Here is a 24,755-nt window from a genome sequence, read left to right as displayed (position 1 = left end):
AACCACTCACTGAATTAGATGAGTTGAGACTTCACAGAATGCGGACATGTGGGTAAACAGTTTAATGATTACATCATGATACATATTCACAAAATGTACAGTGCTATAACTGGTATATTATACACACAGAAAACCCCTTATAAAAAACAAAACCACAAGGCTGTTACACGTAATCTGTACTGAAGTCATAAGCATCATCCTCTTCAGTCTTATCCAAGATAGATGATTGTGCAGACTGTTCACCTATATTGGAAGAAAATAAAGTTTTATGCAAAAGTAAAACCATCGTCACACCATGCTGTTTTGCTGGAGACCCCTTTGCTCCACTCACCTGCTGTGGCCTCATCAGGCAGTGACTCCAGGATTTCTTCTGGAGGGGACAAGTCTGAGGGCTTTTCCTGTGAGACAGAAAGAAGTGGTGCTGCGTCAATGGCCCCTTTCACCTCATTAATCCAAGTATTACATACCTGTTAAGTCTTTGCAGGTTTATTTAATGGCATGGGAAAAATTAAGGCTACTGCTAAGTGCTCAAATACCTAAATTGTACAGGGCTTCTTCCAGTCAATTGTGAAATACTTAATTTCTACCTTCAGCCCCTTTTCATTCATCATACATTATAATGCCAGAAAACTCACTTCAGCTTTGAGTAACTCAGAGAGCACAAACACACTTACATTCATGTTACCATCAACACTTTCTTGGTCACTGTCCATGCCTTCATCCTCCATCTTCTCCTGCTTCCTCCCGCTATGTTTTGCTGATTCTTCAAATACTTTTTCCTCTAATATTCCATTTGTCATACATGGAGACTGGAAAAGGACGCTACTGGCTAAGCGAGGGCCCCTGATGGCTGGGATAGGAACAAAGCCAACATAAACACCTGAGACAAGCCATCTATCAGCTGATGGGAACAACGAAACATTCACTCACCTTGTATACTGTGTGCGTTGTTCCTCTCCAGTTCTTCCAGATCAAAGCCCCTCTTCATGTCTGCCACAGTGCTCTCATTAAAATAGGGAGGAGGAGTCCAGGATGCAGGGGGTTGGCAATGGTACCCAAATGAGGCACTGGTATTAAAAACAGCATTCGTCAAAATTCAGTCACTCCATGTGGTCACCAAAATGCCAGCCGGGAGAAGCCTTACCCTGTCCACTCAGACCACAGCAGTCTGGCAGCACCTTCAACATTTGGACTCCCACCCTTCTGGTGTAGACCTCTTCTCTGAGCAAGCAGAGTGAAAAATTCCACAGGAGTCTTGTAGTCTGGGACAGTGTATTTCAATACTACCTTAAAAAAAAGCAATAGGAACTTCTATTTGGTATGGTTGTGGAAAAAACAAAGTTTGACAGTCTTCTCATTAAAATGCTTCTGATGAATGAAAAAATGATGGTGAAGGGCTCAATGGAAGGAGGTTCTTGTACCTGTCGCTTGTCGGCCTGGGACAGAATGGCACTGGCAGCCTCCAGTGGCTTCACGGCTTCGATACTTGCTGGAGTTCGCAGAGCAAGGGCAGCGGAGGAGTTAAGTGGAGACACAATGAGGCTTGGACTGTCTATGATTGTCACCTGTTTGTCTAAGGGGACAACCTGCATGGTCCTGAAAGAAGAAAGATGGAATGGATGGGGGGAGGCACTGGCTCCTCTGGAGGATACAAGACAGAACATGAAGCTCAGGGTTGGATTGAACAAACTCCGCACAGTCATTCAGATCCAATTTATCATCATTCGCTTCACGTTTATCTAAACTCCTCAACCAGGTTATAGCTTACACTTCTCTCTTCTACACATGCTGCTTACTCTGCTTAACTATCACTGCTTCTTCTACCTGGCAAACTTCTATTCAGTTCCCAATGCCAGGTTCAAGCATCAGTTCTCTGAGGCAGCTGTCTCACTCTGATCAATACTTCCCCAAGCTTAACACTGGCCTCAGTCTCTTCACTGACAGCTTTATATAAAAAAATAGAAAATCGACTTCCGCAAGATAACCAAAGTAAAACTCTATTTAATTCATCTACAGTAATATATGCAATAGCTCAATTTACCTTGTAAGTCCCATGGATACACCAACATTACACACTTGTTCTTCTTTTAAGCTGTTAATGATGCTGCTTTTCCCCACATTTGGGAAACCTACAAATAAGTGGGAAATCACAGGTGTAAAATACATTCTGTACTGGTAATTCTGTTTGCCCAACGTTCACAGCAAGATCAGAGTTGGATCCGAGAGTCTTCACTTCAACACTAAGACCAACTGTAGTTTCTTCATTTCTTGCACAAGTGATGACAGGGCAGGCAAAGACTATTCATCCAAATAATTCAGAAGCTTTGAGAATACAGTTTACTACAGGGCCCGGTCTGACAACGAACTGAATGTGGCAGCAAGTATTTACATATTTTTCCTTTAAATTGTGTTTGTGTTTTTGGTGAGGTGAGCTACAAGCCAATGTCAGATTAAAGACTCTGATGGTAATGCTGTTACTAACTTGGAAAAGTTCTTGGCTGAGTATCTGGACAAGGTAAAACCAGATAAAATGAAACTTACCAATTACTCCAACCTGAATAGCTTTGCCTTGAGTTTTCTGAAAATCGTCAAGAAGTTTCCAAAGGCCATCTTTCCCAAAGCAGATTGTATTTTTTAACAGAGGAGCTTTCTTCTTCACCTTCACATGTAAAAATCCCGAACAGTTTAAAAACCCAAGCAATCTGACCCCAGAGCCCCAGCCTTAAAAACCAAATGCTGTTGCTGTTCAGCTAATCTTAGGATGAAATCAGAGTTGGATCTTGTAACTTTTCATTTTTTAAAATCAAGATTCTACATACTCATCATATTCCAACCGTTAGGAATTTGGAAGAAGCGCCCTGCCCACACTGACGGTGAAGTATACCTCGCTTATCTTCCCTTTGTTCTTCAGACTTGTTGAGGCTCTGAACACCACCGTTGGCAATTCTTGCTTCAAATAGTTCAGCCAGCTCTCCAGATTCTCCTTTGGTACCAGATCTGACAGGAATTAGGGGTATGAATTTGATGTTACTGAGATGACTTTGCAAAATTTGGTAGAGTTGAGCTTTCACTTGGTTGCCCTTTCCCAGCTTCTTTGGAAGGGGCAGGTAAGCGCCCACCGCGCTGCCCTTGGCTCGACAGCGCCCAGTCTCTACAACCCTGTGCTTCAGGTCTTCCCACACTGCTCGTTCTGGGACTGAGGCAGAGGTCTGGGTTCCAACCCTAGAGCAACGTTTCTAGCATTTACCCAAGCCAGCAGCCATTTTTCTCTCCTACTTTGTTTCACACATCTCTGTTCTGTATGTAATTCTGTTTTATTCAAATGGTTTGTCAAATACGTTCCATATTATCTCTGCTGAAAACTAATAGTTGACTGTGCAGGTGGGGGGAATTTGGCACTGTCATCCCTTTCTGTATGAAAGCTACACTGCACGATAAGCAGAGCATAGAAGCTGAAATTCTTAAATAAAACAAGGTGGTGAGTAATGAACAGTGAAAGTCCACGGAAAGCCCACTGCCCAGCACTGCCTCTGGCAGCCACGGACACTTGCTCTGGTTTTTGCTGAGGTCAGAGTTGGATCTTACCAGTCTTCAACGACAATCAGACTGTTCAGATATTTTCCTCATACCTCAGTAATGCAATGGGAGATGAAGAACAGCCCCTGTGCTCACCTGACTTATTTAACACGAGCACCAGCCTCTTCTGTTGGCTCTGGACAATGGCCTCTTCGACCTGAGGACACCTGCACCCGAGAGGATCCCTGGCGTCCAGCACCTCCAGCACGACGTCTGAGGCGGCGATCACCTGTCCGGGCAGAACAGCCCCAACTGCAGCCCTTGCCTTGGGAACCCGTACCACCCACTGGGCGATATGGTGAGCTCAGAGTTGGATCTCATGTCTTCACTTTGGTATGAAGAATACTGACATGCTCATCACTTCTCACCCAGAAGTAAAACAAATAGGCTTGCTCAGCAGCGTGGATTTCACACGCAGAAATACCCTCTACTGTATGCTGCTCTCAGTTTCTGTAGGGACTCCTGTCTCTGGCCATTCCTTCTGACCTCACCAAGAGTTACTGAGAGGCAGAGTCACCTGGAGGGGAATGACCCTGGGGAAACGGGTGTAGGGAGGAGAGCCCGGGGAGCAACTACACCAGAAAGACACCACCTTCTCGATTTCCATCACTTAAGCTTCAACAGAGTCCTTTAGAGACCTGCATTTTCACACTGCTTACCTCAAACTTAAAACCACTGTGTCAACACACTGCTATCAGCTAAACATAACAAGGCCTTAGGTAGTAAACTTGACTGCTGCTTTGTCTTCTAACCTCACCACCACTTTTAGGCACTGACCTAGACTCAGATACCTTTTTAAGCTCCTGACAATGTAACTTCTTTGGATTTTGCTTGCGTGACTTGGCTCTGTTCTTAGCTGTGCATTGTCCAAGTGCCTAGAAAACAGAGAAGGGGGAAAAGACATAAAAATCATCTGTACCTGTATTCCGCACAGCTGACTGGGGCGCTGCAGGTGGCATTTTAAATCACTCTTCCTCTTGGAGGCTCACCAGCCCCTGCCAGTGTATATGCTTTTAGTTCTGCATCAGAACTCATCTATCACACTCTCACCTCCTTGCCAGGTTCCCCATCAGATGGCCTAGCACTAGGGTTGCTTCCAAGTTTTCTTTTCTTCTCCTGCTCCTTCTGCCTGTCAAGTTTCTGCTGCTGTTTTAGTTCTTCCAGCTGTGTCCAACACATCAAACAGGTTAAGCCAGTGACTGCTGGCAACAGCTCCCTCTGAAAAAAACGCACCCACCCTCCGCAGTTACTGAAAGTTTGGGCTACCGCACCTTACCCGTTGTTTTCTTAGTTCGGCTTCCCGCAGAACGGCCTCCTTAAAGGGAGCACTGTTTGGAACTCCTGGGTCTTTCCTTGGCTTCTTGCGACCTTGTTTTTTAGCTTCTTTTCTCAATTTTCGGTGGTGTTCTCGAATCTATGATGACAAGACATTTTATCAGTTTACAAAAAATACCTTTCTACTTTAACACAATTCAAGGAAGAGACCAATATGCATACACCCTAGTCATTCCTGTAAAATACCCCAAGAAAACCGGATCTTTAATGGGGGTCACAGACAGCAAAAGATATACTTAAAAAAACAGCAACAGAACGACACCAGGAGGCTCTCCGTGCAGAGATGACCATGTGGAAGTTTCCAGGCTTCTGCACACCAAACACTCGCCGTCCCAAAGCTGCACTCCTGATCACTGAGCGCTTGTGCCGTGCTTGCTCAGTCCATCCCGTCCCACCTCCCGAAGACTCCATCTTTACTCTAGACTTCTCGATGAGGGAGAGCCAGGGCAGAAGTCGGCTTAACAGCCTTATTCAATGCAGCTCTCCCAAGCGCAACACTTACCTTTTTCTGGATTTTATACCGCTTGTGACAGGTCATACGTTTACTTGCTTTCTTTAACTCTACAAAGAAACACATTACACACGGCCTGGTTTAGTTTTCGGTGAGTGAACTAGGGTCACACCTTTGTGTATTATGTCAAACCTAATGTTAAGAATCATGTGGGGCGCTGAATAAAATCACAGATGCTACTCTCAAATCCCAGATCCAGAACGGAGCCCCAAATCCCTGCTGTTTTCGTGTTAGACGGAAATCACATAGAGCCGTACACGAGTCCCAAATCGACAGCCACTTCGTCTCAAGCACCAGGGATCACAAAGCAGGAGAGCAACAGTGGGTTTGGGAAGCGGCTCCCCGGCTCAGCGGGCCCGCCCGCACGTGGCCTGCCACCTGGCTCGGTCGCGGTCTCCTGACAATATGGCGTGATCCTCTCCACCCTCGGCCCGGCCTCCCTTCCGCACAGCGGCCCGGGCTTAACAGGACGGACACGAGGCCGTCCAACGCTCGGTTACGCCGGGAGCAGGGCGACGGCCCACCGGTAGGCCCCAACCTCGCAGAGACCAACGCCCTGCTGCGTTCAGGAACCACCAGAAAAAGCGGCTCCTGCAAGCCCGTCTGCCGATCCCACTCACTGGGCCGCTTCATGCTGGCTGCGGAAACCGCGGCGGCAGAGAACCAAGCGCCAGCAACCTTCCTCGGCGAGCGCCACGTGTGAACTGAGGCCACGAACCAGCGTCACGCAGTCACGTTACCGTCGTAAAGCGCGCCGCCTCTCCTCCGCGTGCGCGCGCACGCAGTGTCGCGCGGAGCCGGGCTCGCTTGGCGGCAGCCAGGCTGGTTTTGCGGCGGCTCTGGGAGGGGTGAGGGCGGTGAGGGCGGCGGGTGCCGGAGCGACGGCAGCGGCCGCGGCCGGAGGAGCAATAGCAGCAGCCGTGGCGGCCACGGGGCGGGGCGTGGCGGTCGGCGACCGCGGCCGGGGCTGCAGACGGCGGAGCGGCTGGGTAAGAGCGGGCCCGGGGCGGGCGGGGCCGCTCCCCCTCGGCCCGCCGCCGGGCCTTTGTGTGGGCCCGGGCGGGCGGGCGGGCGGGCGCCGCGGCGGAGGCCCCGCCCCGGCCGTGGGGACGCGCCGGTCGGGCCGGGCGCGCGGGCGGGGCGGGGCGCGGCGGCGGGCCTCGGGCCGGGCCCCGCAGCCTCGCCGCACCTGCCGGCCGGGACAAAGGCGCGTCGCGGCCCGGAAACTCCGCGCGCCGCTTTCCCGCTCGTCGCCCGGCAGCTTCAAAGCTGTCAACGTTTCCCTTAGCCCCCCGCCAGTGACAGGTCGGCAGGTCCTCCGTGGGCGCCGGCGCTTGGGGCCTGTTTTTGTTGTTGTCTGTTGAGGGGCTCAACAGCAAACTCTGCTCGGAGACGCCTTTTATCTTTCTGGGCGGCGGTTCGGACCGAGTGTTTTTGTGACTGCGACTCGTGTTTGAGAGTAGGGGCTGAACACCAAGGGTTTCAGCTTCTCGTTCGCTGCACTACAAAGAATCGGGGTTTAAAACAGCCTGTTGTGTGTGTGTGTGTGTGTGTTTTAACAATATTTTTCCATCAAAGTTTTTTACGTTCTGAAAGGGAAGCATAGTTCGGTTATTAGAAGGAATAAGTGTCGATGTGCAGAGGAACAAAGAGCGGCAAAGACAGGGAAGAATCCTGGAAAACCGATGGCGAATACGCGGTGGAGTGGCATATGCTGGAGTAAAACGTTGTCTTTTCCTCCACGCTGGGACTCCAAATGGTTTTCGGTCTTGGAGTTTTTCCATTCGTTACTGCGCTTCCCCCCGAATCTGGGAAGCAGGCTGTACTCAGTGCCAGTATAAAAGAATAGTAAAATCTTTGCTTTTGTTCCTTGTTAGCGAACTGCCCGTCTGGATTTTAAGATCCAGAGTGGAAGGTTGGAAAGTACCTTTTGGAGAGGTGTTTGAGATTAAAACTGAAACAGATATGTGTCTGGAGAAATGGAAGGAGTTTGACCATTTTCTTTGACTTCGAGATGTACATTAGTATTCTGTCAAAATTCCCTGGATAAATAAATTTTATATCTTTGTGATAGACTGCTCTCAAAACATCAAACATCATGAGGAAGAACGTTAGCTTGGGAGAATCTTCCCTAACTTAAAACAGAGGCCATGAAATAATAATAATAATAATAATACTTAGAGTTTGTTAACACTTTTGTTTAAAAGAAATTAGGCTATTAAAGCAGAGATGAATGCCAAAAGCTCTGAGCACAAAATTTGAGTAGTTTTTCTCTGGGAAGTAGGATTATGGGTGCTATTTTTTTTTTTAAGTTTTGAGTCTTAGGTTTCCTGGTATTTTTTCTAAAGCTTGCATATATTACAGAACTAAATACCATTAAAAAATAAGAAAGTACTAGAAGTTTATAGACTGTCACAATATACCATGTGGCTCTATAGAGTAAATATTCTCCCAGTTGTACATTATGAAGTATTATTTACTGTCCATGGTAAATTCTCATTGGCAGTCAGACTTGTGGACTTGTGACTACAGTCAAGGCCCTTTTAAAGCCTGGAATTGAACTCCAGAATCTCTTCATGGAATAAAATTGCTGAAGGGTGCTTTCAGGCCTTTAAATTATGCAAATGACCTTTTTGTTAAAGACCCTGTTTTTGTGCACTTTCAGTACACGTATTAAGAACAATTGAGCACCCATCCTATAAGAAATATTAGTTTGTAAGGGCTACAGAATTGAGTAAGATGCTGTTCCTGTGTCCAGGAAGCATGTGGTGCTAGAGTTGGGGTCTCCTTTCACTGTCTCAGCAATCCAAGGGCTCTGTGCACATTTTACTTTTCTCACTTAGAGATGAGGAAACAGACCTGAGAGGTTATGACCCAGGCAACATCAAACAGATAATTAGAGGTGAAAGACCTGGGACTTGGTTTTGAGTGGTGGTCCTATTGTTCCTTGTACCTTGCAAGATTGCCTTTCTTGCCAAACTTCCAAATTACATTTTTAAATTATGTCCTTTGGATAAGAAAACATTTGAAAGTTATCATTGGATTGCATCTTTTTCTTATTCAGGATTTGGGGTATTGTATCTAAACTAGGTACTCACACTGGTAATTTATATTTTTGTCATTTGGTTTTCAATTTGTTTGCAAAAGTAATTTTGAACTGCAAAAATCGTTGAAGGCATTTTTTTTTAACCTTGCTAAACTTATATGCTGTGTCTTTCCAGTGCAAATAGGACTTTTGGAAAGAAATGTCTGTCTCTGAATGTTGGGGTTGGGGGAGGAGTTTTCCGAACTTGTCGCTCACACGAGCCATTCTCGGTTTGTTCCAGCTTGCCAACACTTGGTGTCACATGTGAGCCTCCCACATGTGTTCACTCTCCATTCCAGCTCTGTGATTGAACTCTGCTCTTATTGACTAGGGGGCAGTTGGGCAGGCATGCTTCATTCCTGGAATTGACAGTCATTCCATGTGAGTAAAGGGGACCCTCAGTGAGACGTCTTTAAGTATACGAAAGCGCTCAGTGTTAAAATGGAGGAAATGTCAAGTACTGTTAGTGAGCCTTTGTAGCAGTGTGTTTTTTGATAGATGCAAGAGAACTGATAGGCCTGTTTTCTCCAGGTCTCTTATCTTTCTGTAGCAGTTCTGTTTGAATGTGTTCTGTCTATTCGTGCGCAGTTGTACTCCTTCTGACTCCTCTTTTCTTTTTCCCGTCTCTCTGCCTTGTTCTTTTTCAGTTTTGAATATACTAACCCTGAATCAGCACTTCTAAAGCCCTGCCTTCTCCCACTGGCTTCACTTGGCCTTCAGACATAATGAGGAGACTGGCGTTTCGAGGCGCTGGTTGTGCTCTGGTAAAGCTGGTAAATTACTGATCATCTGCACCCCCTTTTCTGTCATTCCTTGTCTTCCCTTCCACCTTCCTTCAATTTCGTTATCCTTGCCATTAAGATTCCCTCTTCATGATTACCAAATTCACTTGTGTCCTTGTGATGGATTGTTTAGAAAGGATTGGTCCTTTTTTTCTCAATGAATTAAGGCCACTTTATCAGCTTTTTATAAAACGAACAAAAATCAACAAAACTTGTCTGTCCTTAAGCTCTTTGAAGCTTTTGGCTACTCAACTTCAAACCAATATACTGTATAACAAACCAAAGCCTAAAAGGAGCATTGTTATGCTAGGTTCTGCTTTAAAATACCCTGTGGGCTTTAGTTGGGAGGAAGAAATAGTAGACTACTTCTGTTTCTTGTTGCTTACCAGAACTTCTTGTTTTCTTCCTGCTTTCCCTTCCCTGCAGGTCCCCAGCTTTTCTCTCTGTACTGCTGGCAACCAGTGCTCTCCTATTCTTTATTCATTCAGCTGCTGGTGTCTTAGTTTCCCAAAGTTGAATGTTGATCAGTGAAATTGGGATCTGTTTTTTCTTTTAGCTTTAGAAAAAGTCCTTCAAATTAACAATATAGTGTTTGATACTATTGTTAAATTATGTATGTGTTGTAGAACTTTCTTAGTTCTGTATCCTTTTTCTCTATGGAGCAGATTATTTCTGTGGTTGCATTTCTGGTGTTAGAGTGAAATGCACATCCCTGTAAAGTGTGTTAAGATTATTTACAGCCAGCCCGACACTGAGAGCAAATATTTATGTGTTTCTGAACATAAAGCAGGGCCTAAAAGCTCATTATGAGGTGTTCTTCCAGATTATGTACTGAAACTGGAAGCTGTGATTTCAAAATTTATCAGGATAAAGGACCTCATATAACTGAAAGGGAAGTTAGTCTGGATTAACAGAAGACTTTCAAAGCACAGTTCTACTACTTCTGCCTACATATGGCAAGTTATCCTAAGTGTTTTCCAAGGGTACGTCTTGCAGTTTCTGCTTAAATGACTGAAGAACATTCGTTTTCAGGATGTTAAATATAAAATGCTACAAGGATCATTGTCCTTTGTCCCTGTACTTTTTTCCCACTATTCATTTGCCTTAGGCACTGCCTCCTACCCTTTTCTGCATCATGGCCTGCCTGGAAAACCATCCTAATTGTAAGGCACATGGAAAAGCAGAGGCTGAGGAATTAGTACCTTCAGTACACCAAAGTACCATTCCACATGAGTTGGGAAACACCAGTCCAGGGTAAATTTAGAGCCAGAAGTGGTCGAGTCATTCAAAATTGTATACTTTTACTGAATTTGTCCCCTCACCACTGAAAGTATTATGTTCTGGTAAGTGAGAAGGCTGAAACAATGATCCACAACTTAAATTGTAGAAGGGTCTAAGTAGTTACACTCTTTTGTAAGAATTAAAATATCTTCTTGGGTGAGCCAAAAATTTGGTGGCAGGTGACTAGCTGAGGGCTTGGTGGCAGAGTCTAAATTTAAACATAAGGACATGGCTAATTATTTCTTATAGAAGAAGTTGGATTCCATGGGTTCCAAGAGAAGAAGAGCTACCTCCCCTTCCAGCAGTGTCAGTGGGGACTTTGATGACGGGCACCATTCTGTGTCCACACCAGGCCCAAGCAGGAAAAGGAGAAGACTTTCCAATCTTCCAACTGTAGATCCTGTGAGTAACTCGGATCACGCTGCTCCTGTCTGCCTTTCCCACATTTATCCTACCCTTTTGTGTTTTGTGGGAGTTTTTGAGATGGAAGACATCTCTACTTCTTTTTCCTTTGACTTGATAGTCTTCTTTTTTTAAGATTTATTTATTTATTTGAAAGGCAGAGAGAGAGAGAAAGATCTTCCATCTACTGGTTCACTCCTCAAATGGCTGCAACATGTAACAGCCAGGTCTGGGCTAGGCTGAAGCCAAGAGCCAGGAACTCCATGTGGGTCTCCCCTATGGTTGGCAGGGGTCCAAGTACTTAAGCTGTCTTCTGCATTCAAGACTCATTAGCAGGAAACCCAGTAGCCAGGACTAGAACTGGCACTTCAGTATAGGATGCTGACATCACAGGTAGCGGCGTAAGCTGCTGCGCTACAAACACCTGCCCTGTGGCTTCATAGTTTTATACCTTTCTTTTATGAAAGAGATATATGTAGCTCAAAATCTTAAAGTAATAGGCCGGCGCCACAGCTCAATAGGCTAATCCTCTGCCTGCGGCGCCGGCACCCCGGGTTCTAGTCCCAGTCGGGGCGCCGGATTCTGTCCCAGTTGCCCCTCTTTCAGGCCTGCTCTCCTCTGTGGCCCGGGAGTGCAGTGGAGGATGGCCCAAGTGCTTGGGCCCTGCACCTGCACGGGAGACCAGGAGAAGCACCTGGCTCCTGGCTTCGGATCAGCGCGGTACACCGGCCACAGCGCGCCGGCCGCGGGGGCCATTGGAGGGTGAACCAATGGCAAAAGGAAGACCTTTCTTTTTGTCTCTCTCTCACTGTCCACTCTGCCTGTCAAAAAAATTAAAAAAAAAAAAAAAAGTAATAGTGTACTTTAATACTATGGAATACTGCATATTAGAATGTCACATCATGTTTGTGTGTGTGTGTGTGTGCGTGCGTGTGCGTGCTTGCTATGTGATAAGCACTATTCTGGTGGTTGGGATACAGAAATATGAGACAAGCCCATTTTTTACACGGAGCTTGGATCCCAGTGTTAGGGAAGCATAATAAAACCAAGTGAATGGCCGGCGCCGTAGCTTAACAGGCTAATCCTCCGCCTTGCGGTGCCGGCACACCAGGTTCTGGTCCCAGTTGGGGCACCGGATTCTGTCCTGGTTGCCCCTCTTCCAGGCCAGCTCTCTGCTGTGGCCCGGGAAGGCAGTGGAGGATGGCCCAAGTCCTTGGGCCCTGCACCCGCATGGGAGACCAGGAAAATAACCTGGCTTCAGATCAGCACAATGCGCCAGTCGCGGCGGCCATTGGAGGGTGAACCAACGGCAAGGGAGGACCTTTCGCTCTGTCTCTCTCTCACTGTCCACTCTGCCTGTCAAAAAAAAAAACGAAGTGAACAAATAATAAGTTACTCTCAGCTAGTGATAAATGCTAAGAAGAAAACTTGAGTGATTCAGGCTGTTTGGGAGAGCAGAGGGACAGAACCCTAGAGAAGTGTGTTCTGGGCAGAGGGGTTAGGTCAGGGATGGGCTTAGTGTGTTGTGAAGACGGAGAAATGGTCATGAGAGAGAAGGAGACTGGTGAGCTCTTCCAACTAGAGAACATAACACCTTTATAGACAGTGGTGGGCGTTTAGATCTTCTTCTCTGTTGTGTGAAGCCCTTCTGGTGAGTGATTTTAAGCGAGAGAATAATGTGAACTGATTGAGTTTAAAAGAAAAATAATAAGTAGCATAAATCCAATAGAAGATACTAAAAACTAGCTCAATTAGATTATTTTATATCACATTTGAGACTTGGATTTCTATGTGATAATTTGGGGCTTTGTCCTTTTGTGGGTATATTGTTATTGACGGATACTTGATAATCCTTATTCTATGCTAGCTTTCTATTTTTTTTAATGATCTTTCTCCTTTTCCTATGTGTAGATTGCTGTGTGCCATGAACTCTACAATACTATCCGAGACTATAAAGATGAGCAGGGCAGGCTCCTCTGTGAGCTCTTCATTAGGGCTCCAAAGCGAAGGTGAGTTGGAAGCACATCAGTACAGAGGGATGGATTTGGTCCGGGTTCCATGTGTTTGGCAATTAACTTTTCCTTTGGAAGGAGTAATTTAAATGACACTGGGGTCCAATTTCAGTCTTAGTTGTCCAGATATGGTGATTTTTTTTAATGAAAGTATTTTGCAATTGTAGAAGACAGTCTTAGTAAAATTTACTATCTTAACCACTTTTAAGTATACAATTCAATCAGCATTAATTTTATCAACATTGTTGTACAGCAGTTTCCAGAAGAACTTCATAATTGTAAAACTGAAACTCTGTACTTGTTAGAGAACTCCGTTTTTCATACTCCTTCCAGCCCTTGTTAACTACCATTCTGTTTTGTTTCTATGAACTTGACTACTTCAGCTACTTCATACAAATGGACTTGTATAGGATTTGTCTTATTTCACTTAATAATACCCTCAGAATTATTCATCTATGTTGTAACATGTGACAGCATTTACTTCCTTTCTAAACCTGGATCATATTCCATTGTGTATGTATACCACGTTTTGTTTCTCCATACATCTCTTAATGGAGAGATGAGTTGTTTGAGTTGTTTCCACCTATTGGCTCTTGTGAATAATGCTGCAGTGATTACTGTGTGCAAGTACAACTTGAAAATCCTGTTTTCATTTCTTTTGGACATGTTTCCCAAAGTGAGATTGCTGGGTGATATTAGCTACTGTTTTTTGAGGAACTGCAATATTGTGTTCTGTAGCAGCTGTACCACCTTAAATTTTTACCAGTTGTACACAAGGATTCTAGTTTCTCCACATCTCAATAATACTTGTTATTTTCTGTTGTTGTTTTTTTTTTTAATAGTAACTATTATCGTTATGGTTGGAAGGTGATTTATTGTGATTTTGATTTGCATTTCCATACTAATTTGTGAAGTTGAGCAATTTTTATGGCCATTTATATAACATCTTTGGAGAATTGTCTGTGTAGGTTCTCTGCCTATTTTTTAAATTGAGTTTTTTGTTGTTGCGTTTTAGTTGTTCCCTTATATATGATGCAAATATTTTCTCTCATTCTGCCTTTTAACGGTTGATAGTGTCCTTTGATACACCAGAGGTTTTAATTTTCATGAAATCCAGTTTGTCTATTTTCTTTTTTTTTTAAAGATTTATTTTATCTATTTGAAAGAGTTACAGAGAGAGGTAGAGACAGAGAGAAGGGTGTTCCATCCACTGGTTCGCTCCCCAGTTGGCCACAATGTCCGGAGCTGAGCCAGTCCGAAGCCAGGAGCCAGGAGCTTCCTCTGAGTCTCCCATGCGGGTGCAGGGGCCCAAGGACTTGGACCATCCTCTACTGCTTTTCCAGGGCATAGCAGAGGGCTGGATTGGAAGTGGAGCAGCTGGGACTTGAACTGGTGCCAATATGGGATGCCAGCATTGCAGGCGGAAGCCTTACCTGCTACACCATAGCACCGGCCCCTATTTATTTTATTTGAAAAGGCAGATTACAGAGAGAGAGAGAGATCTTCCATCTGCTGTTCACTTCCCAAGTGGTTACGATCGCTGGAGCTGGGCTGATCTGAAGCCAGAAGCCAGGAGTTTCTTTGGGTCTCCCACGTGGGTGCAGGGGCCCAAGTACTTGGGTCATCTTCCACTGCTTTCCCAGGTACATTAGCAGGGAACTGGATCAGAAGTGGAGCAGCTGTGAGTCGAACTGGTGCCCATATGTGATGCCAGCGCTGGCTCCGTCTTTCACTATTATTAAATGGTTTTTCGTTTGCAAATAGTTTACCTCTTTCTCTCCTTTCCTTTTTTTTTTTTTTTAAGATTGAGTTATTTACTTGAAAGCAAAATTATAGAAAGAGGGAGAAAGAGAGATATCTTCCATTTGCAGGTTCATTCCTAAGGTTACTGGAACAGACTGAAGCCAGGAACCAGGGGCTTCATCTGGGTTTTTCACATGTGTGGCAGGGGCATAAGCACTTGGATCATCTTTTGTTGTTTTTCTCAGGTCATTAACAAGTAGCTTGATCAGAAGTGGAGCAGCCAGGATACGAACCGGCATCTGTCCTTCTTTACTTTCATGCCTAAATATTGTACTCTTTTTTAAATGATTATAAATAAAGTTGGTTTCTCAGTTTCCTTTTGAATTGTTCGTTGTTAGATTACAGAAATGCAACTGATTTTTATATATTGATTTTGTATATAATCATGTCATCTCTATCTCGGCTTCTTACTTCTCAGTTAGATGCATCTTTTTTTTTTGTTACCTAACTGCTCTGGCTAGAACTTCCTGTTCTGACTGAATAGAAGTAGCAAGAGTAGGCATTGTTATCTTGTTCCTGAACTGAGAGGAAAATGTTTCAGTTTTAGTCCTGGCTGCTCCTCTTCCAATCCAGCTCTCTGCTGTGGCCTGGGAAGGCAGTAGAAGATGGCCCAAGTCCTTGGGCCCCTACACCCACATGGGAGACCAGGAAGAAGCACCTGGCTCCTGGCTTTGAATTGGTGCAGCTCTGGCTGTTTTGGCCAGTTGGGGAGTGAACCAGTGGATGGAAAACCTCTCTGCCTCTCCTCTCTCTATGTAACTCCAATTTTGAAATAAATAAGTAGGCCGGCGCTGTGGCTTCACAGGCTAATCCTCCGCCTTGCAGCGCTGGCACACCAGGTTCTAGTCCCGGTTCGGGTGCCGGATTCTATCCCGGTTGCCCCTCTTCCAGGCCAGCTCTCTGCTGTGGCCAGGGAGTGCAGTGGAGGATGGCCCAAGTGCTTGGGCCCTGCACCTGCATGGGAGACCAGGAGGAAGCACCTGGCTCCTGGCTTCGGATCAGCGCGGTGCACCGGCCACAGCGGCCATTGGAGGGTGAACCAACGGCAAAAAGGAAGACCTTTCTCTCTGTCTCTCTCTCACTATCCACTCTGCATGTCAATAGGGAAAAAAAAAAAATAAGTAAAATCTTTAAAAAATATATTTATTTAAAAATAAATAAATAATTTTTTTTAAAGATTTTATTTACTGGCCGGCGCCACGGCTCACTAGGCTAATCCTCCGCCTGTAGCACCAGCACCCCGGATTCTAGCTCCGGTCAGGGTGCCGGATTCTGTCCCGGTTGCTCCTCTTCCAGTCCAGCTCTCTGCTGTGGCCCAGGAGTGCAGTGGAGGATGGCCCAGGTGCTTGGGCCCTGCACCCGCATGGGAGACCAGGAGAAGCACCTGGCTCCTGGCTTCGGATCGGTGCATCGCACTGGCCATGGCAGCCATTTGGGGGGTGAACCAATGGAAGGAAGACCTTTCTCTCTGTCTCTCTCTCTCTCTCACTGTCTAACTCTGCCTGTCCAAAAAAAAAAAAAAAAAAAGATTTTACTTATTTATTTGATAGAGTTACAGGCAGTGAGAGGGAGAGAGAGAGAAAAGTTTTCCATCTGTTGGTTCCCTTCCCCAAGTGGCCGCAATGGCTAGAGCTGCACCGATCCAAAGCCAGGAGCCAAGTGCTTCTTCCTGGTCTCCCATGTGAGTGCAGGGACCCAAGGACTTGGGCCATCTTCTACTGCTTTCCCAGGCCACAGCAGAGATCTGGATTGGAAGAGGAGCAGCTGGGAGTAGGACTGGCGCCTATATGGGATGCTGGCGCCGCAGGCGGAGGATTAACCTGCGCCATGGTGCCAGCCCCAAATTAAAAAAAAAAAAAAAAAAAGGAAGTGGAGCAGCCGGAACAGAATCCGCACCCATATGGGATGCCAGCACTGCAGGCGGAGGCTTAACTTACTACACCACAGGTCATAGACTTTCCTTTGTTGTAAGATTTTTGATTACTAATTTAGTCTCCTTACTAGGTAGTTGTAGGTCTATTCCAGATTTCTGTTCATTCTCAGTGTTGATGGTTTGTGTGTTGTAAGAAACATCCATTGGTTCTAGGTTATCCAATTTGTTCTTATATAATTCCTCGTAGTACTGTCAAAATCCTCTTTATTTCTGTGGCATTAGGTCTAGTGTTGCCTCTTCCATTTCTGATTTTAGTTATTTGAGTCTTGTTTTCTGTCAAAATTCAGCACAGGTTACTCGCCACTTGTAAGCCAACATTTGAGAGACAAAGTTGATGCAAGTTTACAGATTATTCAGAAAGCCAGACTTCCTGGGGAAAAGCAGACTTCTTTAGCCTTATATGTGCTCTTCCTAAATTGCAAGCTAGAAAGAGGAACAGAAAGGGAAGATAAGGGGGAACAAGTGGAACAAAGGATAGGATAGGGCCAGCTGCATGTTGGTGTCTGGCAAGGTGATAACTGGGTGAAGTCACAAAAGTTATTTATTTATTTTTTATTTTTGACAGGCAGAGTGGACAGTGAGAGAGAGAGAGACAGAGAGAAAGGTCTTCCTTTGCCATTGGTTCACCCTCCAATGGCCGCTGTGGCTGGTGCGCTGCAGCCGGCGCACCGCGCTGATCCAATGGCAGGAGCCAGGTTCTTATCCAATGGTCTCCCATTGGGCCATCCTCCACTGCACTCCCTGGCCACAGCAGAGAGCTGGCCTGGAAGAGGGGCAACCAGGACAGAATCCAGCACCCCGACCGGGACTAGAACCCAGTGTGCCGGCGCCACTAGGCGGAGGATTAGCCTGTTGAGCCACGGCGCCGGAAAAAAGTTATTTTCATTATGCAGTCATCCTGACTAGGGAGGACCATATTGCTTCCCAACTGAAGCTGTCTTTCCAAGGCCAGTTTCTGCAATTTTCTTTTTTTTTTTTAATTTTTTTTTTTTTTATTTTTGACAGGCAGAGTGGACAGAGAGAGAGAGACAGAGAGAAAGGTCTTCCTTTTGCCGTTGGTTCACCCTCCAATGGCCGCCGCGGTAGCACGCTGCAGCCGGCGCACCGCGCTGTTCCGATGGCAGGAGCCAGGTGCTTCTCCTGGTCTCCCATGGGGTGCAGAGCCCAAACACTTGGGCCATCCTCCACTGCACTCCCTGGCCACAGCAGAGAGCTGGCCTGGAAGAGGGGCAACCGGGACAGAATCCGGTGCCCCAACCGGGGCTAGAACCCGGTGTGCCGGCACCGCAAGGCGGAGGATTAGCCTGTTGAGCCACGGCGCCGGCCTAGTTTCTGCAATTTTCAAGCAAGCAATTTTTTTTTTTTTTTAAGATTGATTTATTTGAAAGGCAGAGAGACAGAGAAAGAGATCTATCCAGTGGTTCACTCCCCAAATAGCTGCAACAGCTGAGGCTGGGTCAGGCGCAAGTCAGGAGCCAGGAACTACATCCAAGTCTCCCACATGGGTGCAGGGGCCCAAGTTCTTGGGAGCTAGATTGGAAACTGAGTAGTCTGGACTCTAACTGGTGCTTCAGTATGGGTTGCCAGCATTGCAAGTGGTGGCCTAACTTGCTGTGCTGTACTCCCAACCCAAGCATTATTTCTTTGTTGAATTGAACATTGTTTATTTATTTTTATTTATTTGAAAGATGGAGTTACAGAGCGAGGTAGAGACAGAGAGAGAGGTCTTCCATCCGCTGGTTCACTCCCCCAAATGGCTGCAGTAACCAGAGGTGAACCGATCTGAAGCCAGGAGCCAGATGCTTCTTCCAGGTCTCCCACATGAGTGCAGGGGCCTAACGACCTTGCAGGGAGCTGAATGGGAAGTAGAGCATCTGGGACTCAAACCGGCGCCCATATGGGATGCCAGCACTGCAGGCCAGAACTTTAACCCATTATACCACAACACCAGCCCTAACTGAACACTCTTGATTAGTCACGAGTTTAGCAGTTAATCTTCATTCACCAGAATGTGAAAAGGCAAAGAAAGATGTGTTCAGTTTGGCTACAGTCTGCCTTTTTTGTTAGTTAATCTTGTCAAGAATTTATCAATTTTCATAAAAGATTTATTTATTTGAAAGAGTACAGAGAGGGAGTGAGATCTTCCATCTCCTGGTTCCCTCCCCAAAATGGCTGCAACAGCCAGGTCAGGGCCAGGCGGAAGGCAGAAGCCTGGAATTCCATTGGGGTCTCCCACACGGGTGGCAGGGGCCCACACACTCAGGCATCTTCTGCTGCGTTCCCAGATGAATCAGCAGAAAGCAGGATTACAAATGGAGCAGCTGGCACTTGAACTGGCACCTGTAAGTGACGCCCACATTGAAGAACCAACTCTTGATTCACTTTTTTTTTTTCCAGTTTTTTCTCTCTTTTTAAAAAGATTCATTTGAGAGAAAAGGAGAGAGAGAGAGAGAGAGAATCTTCCATAGAGTGGTTCATTCCTCAGGTGGCCACAATGGCCAGGGCTGGACCAGGCTGAAGTCAGGAGCCAGGAGCTTCTTCCTGTTCTCCCACATGGGGGAATTGGATCAGAATTGGAGTGCCCTAAAGGGATGCTGTGTCCCAGGCAGTGGCTTTACCCACTATACTATGATGCTGGCTCCCTGTCCTCGATTTTACCTCTACTCAGCTTGTTATTTCCTTCCTTCTGCTATCTTTGGGTTTAGTTTTTCTTTTCCTGGTGAAGCATATTTTTAAAAACCTTTCATTGAGGCCGGCGCCACGGCTCACTAGGCTAATCCTCCGCCTTGCAGCGCTGGCACACCAGGTTCTAGTCCCGGTTGGGGCGCCGGATTCTATCCCGGTTGCCCCTCTTCCAGGCCAGCTCTCTGCTGTGGCCAGGGAGTGCAGCGGAGGATGGCCCAAGTGCTTGGGCCCTGCACCCCATGGGAGACCAGGAGAAGCACCTGGCTCCTGCCATCGGATCAGCGCGGTGCGCAGGCCAGTAGTGCACCAACCGCGGTGGCCATTGGAGGGTGAACCAACAGCAAAAAGGAAGACCTTTCTCTCTGTCTCTCCCTCTCACTGTCCACTCTGCCTGTCAAAAAAAAAAACAAAAACAAAAAAACACCTTTCATTGACCTTTAAGGTAGCAGTGAAGTCACAGTCATAATTAAAAGGATCAGCTTGCCAGCGCCGCGGCTCACCTAGGCTAATCTTCCGCTTTGCGGCGCCGGCACACCAGGTTCTAGTCCCGGTCGGGGCACCGGATTCTGTCCCGGTTGCCCCTCTTCCAGGCCAGCTCTCTGCTGTGGCCCGGGAGTGCAGTGGAGGATGGCCCAGGTCCTTGGGCCCTGCACCCCATGGGAGACCAGGAGAAGCACCTGGCTCCTGCCATCGGATCAGCACGGTGCGCCGGCTGCAGCAGCCATTGGAGGGTGAACCAACAGCAAAGGAAGACCTTTCTCTCTGTATCTCTCTCTCACTGTCCACTCTGCCTGTCCAAAAAAAAAAAAAAAAAAAAAAGATCAGCTGTGTATGGGCACTGGTTTGAGACCTGGCTGCTCCACTTCTGATCCAGCTCTCTGCTAGGGCCTGGGATAGCAGTAGAGGATAGCCCAAGTCCTTGGGCCCCTGCACACACGTGGGAGACCTGGAAGAGGCTCCTGGCTTCAGATCGTCACAGCTCTGGCCGTTGCGGCCAACTGAGGAGTGAACCATTGGGTGGAAGACCTCTCTCTCTCTCTCTCTCTCTCTCTCTCTCCCTCCCTGCCCCCCCCAACCACCCCCCCGCACCTCTGGCTCTGCCTCTCTGTGTAATTCTTTCAAATAAATAAATAAAATGTTTAAAAAAAAAAAAAAAGGATCAGCTTTTAAAATATGCCGCTTTGTTCCCCCCAGACCAGAGAGCATCTGTCCTCTCTTGCTGTCAACAGATTATCTCTATTCCCTTCAAAACCTTGGCAGTTGAAGAAATTGCTTGTTGTTAAAACATATATGAGGTTTTGGGCAGAAAAATGACCCCCTTATTTTTCCATGTTCTAATTTCTGGAACCTGGGAATAAGTTAGTTATATGGCAAGGGAAATTAAGTTTGCTAGTCAGCTGATATTGGGTTGGAGAGATTATTCCGGAATACAAGGATCAAAGAGGCGGTTCAGCTCAGTGTGCCACAATGCTCGCCTGACGAGGCTTCTTACATGGGAAAGAGACAGAGCCATGAGGCAGAGAGAGATTTGAAAATAGTGTACTGCTGGCTGTGAAGACGGACAAAGGGAGTGACAAGCCGAGGAATGCTGGTGACCTCTAGTGGCTGGAAAGGGCAAGAAACAGATTCTTCTCTAGGACTTCTAGAAGGCGTTCAACCCTGCTAATATCCTTGATTTTCGTTCAGTGAGACCCATTTTGGACTTGTGACCTTCAGAAATAATATAAATATGTGATTTTTTTTAAATTGATTTTTTTGAAAGTCGAGTTACACAGAGAGAGAAGGAGAGGCAGAGAGAGAGAGGTCTTCCATCCGATGGTTCACTCCCCACATGGCTGCAACGACTGAAGCTGCGCCGATCCGGAGCCAGGAGCCAGGAGCTTCCTCCGAGTCTCCCATGAGGGTGCAGGGGCCCATGGACTTGGGCCATCCTCTACTGCTATCCTAGGCCATAGCAGGGAGCTGGATGGGAAGAGGAGCAACCAGGACCAGAACCGGTGCCCATATGGGATGCCGGCGCTTCAAGCCAGGGTGTTAATCCGTGGCCTCATATGTGTGTTTTGATCTAACTTTGTATTACTTGTTACAGCAACCGTAGGAAACTAATACAATGATTTGTCAAAAAGATATAGATCCATTTGTTATTGTTGATGCCACAGTGGGTAACCTCCTTGGTAAAGCTCAAGCTGGAGGAGCCAGTGTTGTGGCGTAGCGGTTAAAGCTGCTGCCTGTGATTTGGGCATCCTGTATGGGTGCTGGTTCTTGTCCCAGCTGCTTCACGTCTCATCCACCTTCCTGCTAATGGCCTGGGGAAAGAGGCGGTGAATGGCCCAAGTGTTTAGGCCCCTGCCACCCACGTGAGAGACTGGATGAAACTCCTAGCAACTGGTTGGCTTCAGCCTGGCTTAGCCCTCACCATTGCAGCCATCTTGGGAGTGAGCCAGTGGATGGAAGATTTATCTCTATCTCTCCTTCTCTCTGTAACTCTTTCAAATAAATAAACCTTTAAAAAAAAATAAGAGTTGAGCTAGAGGCAAATCTGTGACCTTGAGGAATAAAGTCACCAGAAGTGGAGTGATGTAGTGTTACTACCCTGAATTAGGAAACCTTATAAGTTAATTATGGAAAAAAAGGAAGGACTATTTTTTTTTTTTTAAAGATTTATCTATTTGTTTGAAAGTCAGTTACAGAGAAACAGGGACAGACAGAGAGATCCTCCATCTGCTGGAGGCCACACTCCCTGGATGGCCACAACGTCGAGGGCTGGGCCAGGCCGAAACCAGGAACTAAAAGCTTCAACCACGTCTCCCATGTAGGTTGTGAGACCTGGTTCATGTCTCGGCTGCACTACTTTCTATCTAGCTTCCTGCTAATGGCCTGGGAAAGCAGTAGAAGATGGTCCAAGTGCTTGGCCCCCTACACCCATATGGGAGATCCAGAAGAAATTCCTGGCTCCTGACTTCTGATCGGCCCAGCTCTGGCCGTAGCCGCCATTTGGGGAGTGAACCAGTGGATGGAAGATCTTCCTGTCTGTCTCTCCCTCTCTCTGTAACTCTGCCTCTCAAGAGTTCAGACTCAAGGCATTCTGAGTTTAAAGCCTGGGCTGTTAGCCATTTGCTGTATAGAGGAGCAGCATCTCCCTGGAATACATGGAACCCCACCCCTTATAGGTGAAGTCCTGCCCTGCTCCTGCTCTCTGCCAGCAGATTAGTGCTGAGAGGTAGAGACAGGCCCTGGGTGCTGGAACAGTGTCACCTCATGACCCCAGAATGTGAGCCCTGTGCCTGAGGGCATCTCTGCCCCTCCTCTAAGGAATGCATGTGTTTTCTCAATTGCTTATAGGAGGTCTAAGTTTTTTTTGTTTTCTTTTAAAGATTTATTTATTTATTTGAAAGTCAGGGTTACACAGAGAGATAGAGGTCTTCCATCCGATGGTTCACTCCCCAGTTGGCTGCAAAGGCCAGAGCTGCGGGTGCAGGGGCCCTAGGACTTGGGCCATCTTCTACTGCTGTCCCAGTCCATAGCAGAGAGCTGGATTGGAAGTGGAGCAGCTGCATCTCAAACCAGCGCCCATATGGGAAGCCGGCGCTTCAGGCCAGGGAGTTAAGCCACTGCGCCACAGTGCCGGCCCCAGAGGTCTAAGTTTTGCTTAAAACTACACAGTTTGTGAAGCTGTCTCCTTTTGTCTCTTAAGGTTTATGTATTTGAAAGGGGAGTGGGGAGCTACAGAAGGATCTTCCATTCACAAGTTCACTCCCCAAATGGCCACAACAACCAGGTCTTGGCCAAGCCAAGAATCAGGAACTCCATCCTGGTCCCCTACGTGGTTGACAGGGGCCCCTTGGGCCATCTTCTGCTGCACAATAACAGGAAACTGGATCAGAAACAGAAGAGCTGTGATTTGAATAAGCACTTCTATATGGGATGCCAGTATCAAAGGCAATGGCTTAACCTGTTGAGCTAAAGTGCCAGCCCCATGAATCTCTCTGATATTGGGGTTAGTATGTTAAGCTTCTTGTACTAGGACATCCAAGTTAGCAATGGTTGAAATGAAATCTTTTCTCTCATGTAAATAAAATCCTCTTTCTGTGAAGTCCTTAGGACTTCCTTATTCTCTTTATTCTGAGCCCTTGGGGTACCACCCTTGTCTGCATGGTCTGAGATGACTCACTTTTCTTCCAGCCAAGAAGAAAAGAAGGCATGTTAAGGATATGACCTAGACACAGTACACCTATGTCCTTTTATTGGCCAAAACCCGGTTGTAGAGAAGCTAGAGAATTTGGTCATCAGTAGCCAGGCAGCAACTTGGAGCACTGTTACCTTGGGAAGAAGGGAGAAGGGGTTGAGCTGGTATTGTTAATTCAGTGTTCTAGTTAACACCTGAACTGTGCTTTGGCTGTTCTGAGGCCGTATTATGGCAGGGTACTCTAACCTATTGCTGAAAGAAAAACTTATGAAAGACTTGAACTTCACAATGCTGTTTGTGTTAGATTTTATTTGTGTGTACATGTGCATAGAGAAAAGTCTGGAAGAATGTTTATGAAAATACTAATAGTGCCATATACTTTTGTATGTTTCTTTTTCTCTGTGTTTTATTTAAGTGGAAAAAGTCAGTAGAGCTATTTCATTTAAAACATGAAGAAACTTCTCTGACCATGTTGTGTAAAGTGAGACATCATGGTCCTGAGTTTCCTTTTATCTGTGTGGGAATTCTGAAAATGTTTATGAGGGGCTTTGTGGCAGAAGCTCCAGTGGATAGTGTGCTGTCTAGGTGTGAGTTGTCACTGGGTTCCCGGTTTTCTACAGATATTGCCCCAAGCCTGAGCGCCTGCTGAAGCCCAGCCTTAGCAAGCAGCAGTGAACTGTAGCCCAGATGGCCCAAAAGACCCACGTGGACAGGGCTATGATATTAAGTCCACAGAACCTTAATGCTAACTCTGAGAAAGTCCCTTGGTGCCACTAACAACATCAGAGTTAGACCACGACAGTGCCTAGTTGTTAGCCACGGAGACCCTTGTGTTCTTACGCTTTCTCTAAATGGCAGATGGGATGAATAGTCCTTCTGTCCCCTCAAACTTAATTTTATAATTAAGTACTTGTAGGTAGGGAAAGAAAATGGGTTGAACCCTGTGGTGTTGGCATGGAATTAATATTGGTGTGGCTATGTTTGTTGTATTACAGTGGATTAGGCTGCTGGCTTGGGACACCTATATCCCATATCCCATGTCAGAGTTCCTGGTTCAAGTCCCAGCTACCCTGTGCTTCTGACCTAGCTTCCAGCTAATGTACCTGGGAGGTATCATATGATGCCCCAAGTTCTTGGGTTCCTGGCTTGTGGCTTTGGCTTGGC

The 24,755-nt window shown here is 46.5% G+C and overlaps 2 protein-coding genes and 3 non-coding genes across 21 annotated transcripts in view; 1 reads left to right on the top strand and 4 right to left on the bottom strand.

The window, feature by feature from the left end:
• Positions 1–47: 47 nt before the first annotated feature.
• Positions 48–6,170, bottom strand: GNL3 (G protein nucleolar 3). The gene is made up of 15 exons (XM_062201070.1): positions 6,043–6,170; positions 5,414–5,472; positions 4,853–4,990; positions 4,627–4,740; positions 4,368–4,451; positions 3,673–3,805; positions 2,885–2,997; positions 2,542–2,659; positions 2,042–2,129; positions 1,422–1,596; positions 1,145–1,287; positions 931–1,067; positions 675–850; positions 332–398; positions 48–243 (listed from the first exon to the last, which is right to left on the bottom strand). The coding sequence occupies exons 1-15, from the start codon at positions 6,053–6,055 to the stop codon at positions 164–166; spliced, it is 1,638 nt and encodes a 545-aa protein (XP_062057054.1). The 5' UTR covers positions 6,056–6,170; the 3' UTR covers positions 48–163.
• LOC133767383 (small nucleolar RNA SNORD69) lies at positions 1,660–1,736 on the bottom strand. The gene has a single exon (XR_009866866.1). It is a non-coding gene; the product is annotated as a small nucleolar RNA SNORD69 (small nucleolar RNA).
• Positions 2,756–2,839, bottom strand: LOC133767386 (small nucleolar RNA SNORD19B). Its single transcript, XR_009866869.1, has one exon. It is a non-coding gene; the product is annotated as a small nucleolar RNA SNORD19B (small nucleolar RNA).
• Positions 3,556–3,632, bottom strand: LOC133767382 (small nucleolar RNA SNORD19). The gene has a single exon (XR_009866865.1). It is a non-coding gene; the product is annotated as a small nucleolar RNA SNORD19 (small nucleolar RNA).
• A 140-nt stretch (positions 6,171–6,310) lies between the features above and the next one.
• The window catches only part of PBRM1 (polybromo 1), a 136,092-nt gene continuing 117,647 nt past the window's right edge, over positions 6,311–24,755 (top strand). For 11 of the 17 annotated variants that reach the window (XM_062201052.1, XM_062201044.1, XM_062201050.1 and 8 more), the window contains exons 1-5: positions 6,312–6,411; positions 8,749–8,888; positions 9,155–9,271; positions 10,823–10,972; positions 12,884–12,981. In XM_062201052.1, the coding sequence (XP_062057036.1) occupies positions 9,233–9,271; positions 10,823–10,972; positions 12,884–12,981 (287 nt within the window). In that variant the 5' untranslated portion in view covers positions 6,312–6,411; positions 8,749–8,888; positions 9,155–9,232. Of the gene's footprint in view, positions 6,412–8,748; positions 8,889–9,154; positions 9,272–10,819; positions 10,973–12,883; positions 12,982–24,755 lie in introns of all 17 variants that reach the window. The other 6 variants (XM_062201045.1, XM_062201043.1, XM_062201042.1 and 3 more) reach the window with 4 other exon arrangements.

This window comes from Lepus europaeus, chromosome 9 (genome assembly GCF_033115175.1).
Source record: "Lepus europaeus isolate LE1 chromosome 9, mLepTim1.pri, whole genome shotgun sequence".
In the NCBI taxonomy this organism is placed as follows: Eukaryota; Metazoa; Chordata; class Mammalia; order Lagomorpha; family Leporidae; genus Lepus; species Lepus europaeus.
The sequence above is the reverse complement of the archived record's forward strand: the minus strand, read 5'-3'. Positions and strand labels throughout refer to the sequence as shown.

Excerpts from the sequence above, each read along its gene's own strand:
- GNL3 (XM_062201070.1), bottom strand. Across the intron at positions 4,991-5,413 it reads GGTATAAAATCCAGAAAAAG|ATTCGAGAACACCACCGAAA; the intron begins GTAAGTGTTGCG and ends TTGTCATCATAG. Across the intron at positions 3,806-4,367 it reads ATTGTCAGGAGCTTAAAAAG|GTGATCGCCGCCTCAGACGT; the intron begins GTATCTGAGTCT and ends CTGCCCGGACAG.